This window comes from Sphaeramia orbicularis, chromosome 11, assembly GCF_902148855.1.
Source record: "Sphaeramia orbicularis chromosome 11, fSphaOr1.1, whole genome shotgun sequence".
In the NCBI taxonomy this organism is placed as follows: Eukaryota; Metazoa; Chordata; class Actinopteri; order Kurtiformes; family Apogonidae; genus Sphaeramia; species Sphaeramia orbicularis.
The window spans coordinates 27,820,505-27,828,479 of NC_043967.1; the positions used below are offsets into that span (position 1 = coordinate 27,820,505).

A 7,975-nucleotide genomic window follows, 5' to 3' on the forward strand; every position below is an offset into this window, starting at 1 on the left:
ACATAGACAGTGGAAAAATACAATTTGTCTGAATTCTGAATATTTAATTTCAATACATATTACCAGTTAGTTCAGTTAGTTCTTTATGACGTGAATTTTCTCAAGTATAGAGAAAATATTGTATTCTGCCTCTGGTGTAGTTATTTTATTTACTCTCAAAAGGTGAAACTTTTCTTACACCAAGTCTGACTTGTTGTAAAACAGTACAAAATATTCTGAAAATTGTAAGTTCATGCACATACAGAGTCAACATTTTATGGGTAAACTGAAAATGGTGCAATGAGAGACAAGTATCTCAAACTTTATTTGACTTTATTGGTTAGTATGAAGTTATAATCATTTAGCCTTGTTTACTTGTCTGCCCATTTATGTGTAGATTTGACTTGTAGATATGACATACTATATGTATTTGATTTGCCTACATAAAAATATTTATATTGACTAATACAAGAGCATAAAAGAGTATGATTTACGGAAGTATTTTGTCTGCTATTTTTTGTTTGTTTAATTTATTTTTGGTTTGTTAATTGATAATCTTGTTGATTACTTACATAAACCACAAAATACATTTGTGATTTACATTAGACTTTTTTGTATCTAAGAAGTTTGAAGAAGTTTATGAACATATATTCTTATATTATATCAATATTCTATTGTTTTGGTTTATTATATTGTCTATTTTTTGTCTACATATTTTATATTTGTCTGATGTTTAAACTCTGGCCATAAACATGTTTCCATTATGCACTTATACTTTGCAACTTACAGTTGATTTTTGCACATCATCCATCCATCCATCCATCCATCCATCCCTACCCACAGAAACACATACACACTCCACATGAAAAGGCCCATGACCTTCTTGTTGTGAGTTAAAAATGTTAACTGCAGCATCACCATGCGTATTTTATGAAGATGTGGATTTTATAAAGGTTGAAGTTAAAGGTTTCCTCACTTTATTATCCCTGTAAGGAAATTCAGCCTATATTTTCCCCATCCTAATACACACACAGTAACTAGTGTTAGGATTAGTGATTACCATTAACACATATCAAAGGCATAGGCAGGTGAATAAATCTATATGGATCTGTTTTTGGACCCACATGAACACACAAACTCAACACAGAATGGCCCTGGTCCAGATATAGTCCATGACTTATCTGTGAGGATCTGATTTGGGTCTAGATTTGCATCCTTTTTGTCCTGAGATGCCTGTTTGATCACTACTAGTCATTTTAGAAATGATGAAGTAAATATGTAAAACCAACCTCATCGCTTTGTTTGTTAATATGAATAGGCTAAAAATGTGAATAGGACTGATTTCCATTTATTGTGAGGTGATGAAATGATGTATGTGTCCTTATGCTTCAGGGTCATTCAAACCATCAAACAACTAAAGCTGACAGGTACAAGAACCAACCAGATTTAAGAACTTTACTGTTACATGTACAGCAGCAAAGACCTAAGCAACACTGAAAGAAATACACAGACTTAACGAAGTGATATTTTGCTTTTTTAAAAAATGGAATTAAGCATTTTAAATCCTTTCCCTGTCGTTTACATAAACTGTAAATGCTATGCTTGGGTCTGAATTCTTCATTAATTCAACTCCACAGGTCCATCTTCATCCTATTTTTGAGTAATGACACCAGAAAGGTCGTTTTGAGCACTGGCCCTTTAAATGCACATCAGCCACCTCACACCCCACCCCCTCCAGTTTGTTGGCTTTGCTATCACTTGTGTTTATTAATACAACCAACAACTGAACATTTTAGGGAATCGGCTCGAAGTTTGGACATATTTTCAGTTTTTACTACAACCGCTGCACCTGACAAACAATTATGTCGTACTTGGAGAAATGTTTGACTAAAGTCTTGACCTTTTAAGTGCAAATGTCAGGACGTAACTAGTTATAAAACGTAATAAATTAAGCAGGAATTAAAACGGGTTGTAGAAATCCACTCGATTTCTGCCAGAATGAATATAAAGATAGCTTTGCAGCACCTGGAGGGTTCAAATTCAAAGAACTATTAGGGTCCAAATACACAAATACATGTACCAAAGACTAATAAAAGTGGGTTTAGCAAAATATGATCCCTTTAATAAACCCCATTTCTGTGACGGTTGGGAGATTTTCTAAAATGTAGCAGCAACTAAAATCTGATTTGTTAATTCATTCAGAAGTTAGCATAAGTGACAGGAGTACAAAGAACATGTTTCAATGTTTTTTAATGGTTTTCATGACTGAATTAGAGAATGAATTTGGCAAATACAGACAAATCTAGAATTTTATGACTGCAACGCAAAAACATGAAGGTGAATCATTGTCCACATGACTGGCCTACATACAGGGTGGGGAAGCAAAATGTACAATATTATGAGGCAGGGATTGAAAGACAGTGTATGACCAATTAGTTTATTGAAAGTCATGAGAATTTATTTGCCACAAGAAAACTGACATAATAGAAAATGTTTTTATTCTATGTGTCCTCCTTCTTTCTCAATAACTGCCTTCACACGCTTCCTGAAACTTGCGCAAGTGTTCCTCAAATATTTGGGTGACAACTTCTCCCATTCCTCTTTAATAGTATCTTCCAGACTTTCTTGTAATAGTTTTGCTCATAGTCATTCTCTTCTTAACATTATAAACAGTCTTTATGGACACTCCAACTATTTTTGAAATCTCCTTTGGTGTGACGAGTGCATTCAGCAAATCACACACTCTTTGACGTTTGCTTTCCTGATTACTCATATGGGCAAAAGTTTCTGAAAAGGTATGGATAATAGTGTTAGGTATGATTATGACATCAATATATGTTTGGTTTCAAAACAACTGACGTAGTGCCTGCTGAGAAAAAACAACTAAATGTTCATTGTAAATTTTGCTTCCCCACCCTGTATATATAAAAGCATCATTGATGTAAAAGCACATATTGGATTTTTAGCTCTATAGCGCCAAACATATCAGATTTGATACATGAGTTTTGAAGCCCTCTACATAATCAGTGTGATATTTTTTTTTATCTCAAAAAACCTGATGTATACAATTAGATGCTTGCAATACACAGATAATCCACCAGGGGACAGGAATTTGTTCACCAGAGGCCTTTCCAGTGACACTACAAGATTGTCATAAATGAGGAAGGACGCGGAACTTTGCCAATTTTGAAAAGGAATTACCAATTTGTTCAACATGTTTGTGTTATATTATGTTTTTGTTTGTTCAAAAATAATAATATTTGAGTATTGAGACCCCATGTATCAAATATGATACAAAATTGAAACTCATACATGGAAAAAAAGGCTCCAATTTCAAAGAACTGGAATTTTCAGTCATTGATTTAATGGTTCAGACTTTACAGGGTTAAACAGACATTTGCAGTCATCATGTCGACATATTTCTGCTGAAGTCTGTGGTTATTTCACTAGGACAAGGCCAGGCTTCATTCTCTCCAACAGCATGGTTTCACAGTCACAGTGCACTTTATTGGACCACATTTGTTTCCTATTGACAATGTAGACATCATGAAGAGGAGACTCAGGCAATAATGTCCATATACTGTTGAGCAACTGAAGCCTTGTAAACCACCAGAATGAGCAGGATTCCACTTGCAAAAATAAAACTATTATGGTTTATCTGAAATACCATATTATATACTATTAAATTATTTAACATTCATCTTATTTCTGCATAAATACAGTAGAGTACATCTTATTCTCAGAGTGTGAATGTGTCACTTCCTGAAAGCCCCCTCACCAGCAAGGGGTATGTATCTCTGTAATACTATGGACTGTACTAGTAACTGTGTAATACTACTGACTACTGGTTCTGTCTGTTCACTTTGTCCCCACAACTGCATTGCATTGTGGGATATGTATGCTGGTGAGGTGTCCAGAGCGTGCAGACTGTAATATTTACCAGGAAATAGTATGCAATTCATATAATGTTAATTTCATAGTATTGCTTTCGACATACTAAAAAACCTTGCATTCCCCAACTGGCATAATGGTATGGGCTTGTGGACACTGCCACAGTGTCCTCAGGTCCCAAATGATTAAATACTTTGAAATAATAAATTATAGTAGTAAACATGCCTGTGTCCCAACATTTTTTAGTGTGTTATGCATCTAAATATCTTGCTCTGGTTCTTCTGGTTTTGAAGCATTTGAATTGAGTTATGTAATGGTTAGACATGGTTAGATATTAACACTCTCTTTTTTTTTTTAAGTCATTAGGTAAATTGCTGTGTCATCTGCATACATTTGGGAATTAACTTTTTGATAAATTGCTGTTGCATCATGATTATAAATGCAAAAAAAGGAGAGAGGGACTGTGATGAATCCTTGAGGAGCACCAGCAAAACTTGCTACTAAGAGTGACTGAAATTAATATAGTGTTGTGCATAAATTGAGACAAAGAAAAGCAAATTTATTTATCTAGTGCATTTTATACATGAAGACAATTCAGCATGCTCTACATAAATAAAAATAACATCTAAAGGCAAATTGAAACAAAATGCTTAAACAACATTGGATAAAGAAATTATGAAATGTACATTTAAAAGTAATCAGAATAGTTACAATCAGAAAAAAATACAATAAGGGAACTGATATAGACTCATCATCACACACACACAAAAAAGTGATTAAATAATCTACACTAATGGTGAGTACTCTGAAGCTATGCTAACACCAAAGAGGAACAATAAGCAGAAGTATAGTGTAACAGCAGTGTCAGCCACTGATATACTGATACTATTCATGCATCTTTATCTATCGTTAGTAAAGTTTACACACTGTTTTATGTATTTTTTGTTGTTGTAAAGTATCAACTATTAAAGGAGGACTGACAGAAACAAAGGCTGTAGAACGACGATGCTAATCATTAATAATAGAATTCATTTCAAAGAAATTTTAAAAAATGAAATATTGTCAAGTATTATAAAATATTTAAGGATTACAGACCATTTTTATGTATCAAAATCAAATTTAATTTAATTTGTTTCTCAACTAATTGCACAAAACACTTGCAAGAAAACGACATGAATGCATTTGAAATGGAAAAAAATCATAAGGAAAGAGTATGACTGTTTCAAATATGAGAGAAAAAGACTGAAACAGGCCTAAGGTGTTCCAGTGAGGAGGGGTATTTCTTAGAAGGACCTGGTCAGCCACAAGGCCCTGAAAGAGGAAACAAACCTCATTATCGCAGTGCCATTATTTTAATACATGAACATACAGTGACTGATGTAAAAAGAAATAAATGAATGAATACGAAAGTGATTGCATGGAAAACAAAAGTGAACACCTTCTTTTATCTTCTTCTTTGTGTTCTTGTGAACACGTTGTTTTTCAGTCTGAACCCAGTGAAGCTTCGAATCAGGCAGCCCATATTTCTGTAGTTTAGTGTGCAACTGTAGAAACACAAGTAAAGTTATCGTCAGTACATGACATCCATGCCTACGTATTTGTGTTGCAGTCTGTGTTAACTCCATTTCTGCGCACATTTCTAAGGGTAGCTAGTGTTGCACATTGGAACTGCCTTAGAGGAGCAGAAAAAGGTTTAAGAACTGAGATTATCTTAAGCAAGAATCTGAATTTCCACAGAAAATCAATCCAGTTGCCATGTACTGAACCTTTAATAGACATTGCTTTTCCTCAATGTCTTGTGATTTCACTGTGTTTTTTAATGACTGGTAAATGATGATGTATCATATCTTTATCTTTTTGCTGATATAGGCTTACCTGCCTTGTGATCTGGTCCTGTATAGTTGGATCATTCAGGTCTATCTCAGACTGGAACTTGAACTTCATAGTTATTTTTGATGTTTTAGGCACAGGTTTAATAAAATTGTAGTGGCAGATAAAATGGTACTGATCCTTACATGCACCTTCGAACCACTTTCCTGTGGTTGTATTGACGAGGATACACTTAAAGTGAGTGCTGCTATTGAAGGGAATGTCCATGTCCCAGTTAGTGAAGGTGCTCCTGCTCCAGGTAGACCACTTCCAAGACCTTTTAGTGAGACCGATCCAGGAGGAAGATGAAATCAGGCTAGTGATGTAGTTATTCACAGATGAGTTTGTCACGGTTACAAGGTCTGTGTATCTGGTTCTGCAGTTGTTCTGAGCCTGGCGCCACGTCAAAGCATCTTCCACTAATATGTACTGAGCAGAACCATGGTCTAGAATAAAACAGGTGGAAAATGAATGAGGTTTTGTCCAAGTAAAGACTTTCAAAGCAATCATTTGGGTTACTTGACGTTCTTTTTCTGAGGTACTCATCTATACTCAGTTTGCACTAACTCAGTATATCATGGTCAACATGTTCCCATTTTTGAGAAAGGTACAGCTGAAACAGCACAGAACTGATAATACTAAGAACAGGCCCAGGGACATTTTACTCGCTTCACCCATAAAGACCCAGTGCTACCATTGTGGTACTCCTCAAATGAATTTTTCTTTATATTTCACCTTTCTTAAATGATTTGTCACAATTTATTCTAATATTATCCTCTATATTTTGTATTTTTTCAGTGAAAATTATGTATTTTCCTATATTAATTTAGTGATCATGTAGATGTTCATTAAGCTAAAATTAAAGTTGAGAGTTATTATATCAGAAGCAGAGAAAACGGAAGAAAAAGGGACTTTTTCAACAAAGATATCAATCACTGAACGTAAAAACAACTGTCTCCATCCACTGTCATTTATTAAACTCCATAGGTTTTACTTGTGAAACAATGTTGTAGAAGATGATGGTGTTTCCACGTTCACTACGGAGCCTCTGAACATCCAAATGGGTTATATTTGATGACCATGAAAGGATGAATAACTGCATTTTACATCAATTATTTACGTGGATTGATAGGATTAGTGGATCAACAGGTATTAAACAGTTAAATCAGTTGATGGTTTTGGTATTTGGTGGTGGCTGTTTGGGTCTTTATAGGTTAAAATACACCCTAAAACTAAGTGTACGCTACAGAATATTTTCTCCGCTTTCTTTTGCTGTCAGACAAATGTTTCTTTTGATTCTAGATCATCCCCATTGGAAAACTTATATACATCCTATAAATGAGTCCCCTGAGTTTACAGTGGCTCCTGTCCCTGTCCAGTCCATTGTCTTGCTTCTGTGCTGGTTCTGCAGTGTTGTTCATCTAAATGAGTCATGTTGACCACATTCTCTTGGAGCTAATATAGTAACTATGGACATGCAACTAATATAGCCCCACCTCAAAAATCTAAACTATTCATGTGCTTCAATAATGTAAAATGATATCTTACCAGATATCTTATAACAGATAGAAGGAAGCTTCAGTGTCCATATCTGGGGAAGCCAAGTCCCGTTCACAGTTATGGTAGCTCCCAGTGTGTTTGAGGTTCTTAAAGCAACATATTGCAGCCTGTTGAAATGTTGGTCGCTGTTGAAATGTTCCTTGCGATGTGACCACGTCCATTTCCTGAGATCGTCATAAATCCCAATCCATGCAATGCTTCCAGAGTCCTGTGTTAAACTCTGCACTTTGTTTTTGTGGGTGGTGTGATCTATTGTAGCGAGGTCCGTGAAATTCTTTCTGCAAAAACTTTGTGCCTCAAACCAGGTTTTTTGCATCGTCATGTGATGAAACTCTCTGATCACAGTTGTAGACAGAACAGACAGTCCTGAGGGAAAAGGTATCATTTCACATTTACAGAAACACTAATGTATTCCAATATAACAACCATGTGATCATGTTTAAATTCATTCTGAAATGCAATAAGAGTGATTGTATACACAGTCATTTCTCTAACCTGACACAAGAAGAAAAGACAGTGGTATTATCCTCATTCTGCAAATCAGAAACATGTAAGACAATATAAGTTTAATACAGTCTATACACTAGGAAGAACAGACAACATGATTATACTAAACACCTAATAACAGTAAAATCATATATAAAAACAAATGCGATCTACTCTACCTGACTTTTAG

General features: G+C 34.9%; 1 protein-coding gene and 1 long non-coding RNA gene across 2 annotated transcripts; both read right to left on the reverse strand.

The window, feature by feature from the left end:
• Nucleotides 1-1,765: 1,765 nt before the first annotated feature.
• On the reverse strand, nucleotides 1,766-4,394 carry LOC115428705 (uncharacterized). Its single transcript, XR_003936675.1, has 3 exons — nucleotides 4,382-4,394; nucleotides 3,822-3,823; nucleotides 1,766-1,961 (listed from the first exon to the last, which is right to left on the reverse strand). It is a non-coding gene; the product is annotated as an uncharacterized LOC115428705 (long non-coding RNA).
• A 691-nt stretch (nucleotides 4,395-5,085) lies between these two features.
• LOC115428150 (C-type mannose receptor 2-like) lies at nucleotides 5,086-7,615 on the reverse strand. Its single transcript, XM_030146998.1, has 4 exons — nucleotides 7,288-7,615; nucleotides 5,746-6,185; nucleotides 5,309-5,414; nucleotides 5,086-5,181 (listed from the first exon to the last, which is right to left on the reverse strand). The coding sequence occupies exons 1-4, from the start codon at nucleotides 7,613-7,615 to the stop codon at nucleotides 5,168-5,170; spliced, it is 888 nt and encodes a 295-aa protein (XP_030002858.1). The 3' UTR covers nucleotides 5,086-5,167.
• Between the last annotated feature and the right edge of the window lie 360 nt (nucleotides 7,616-7,975).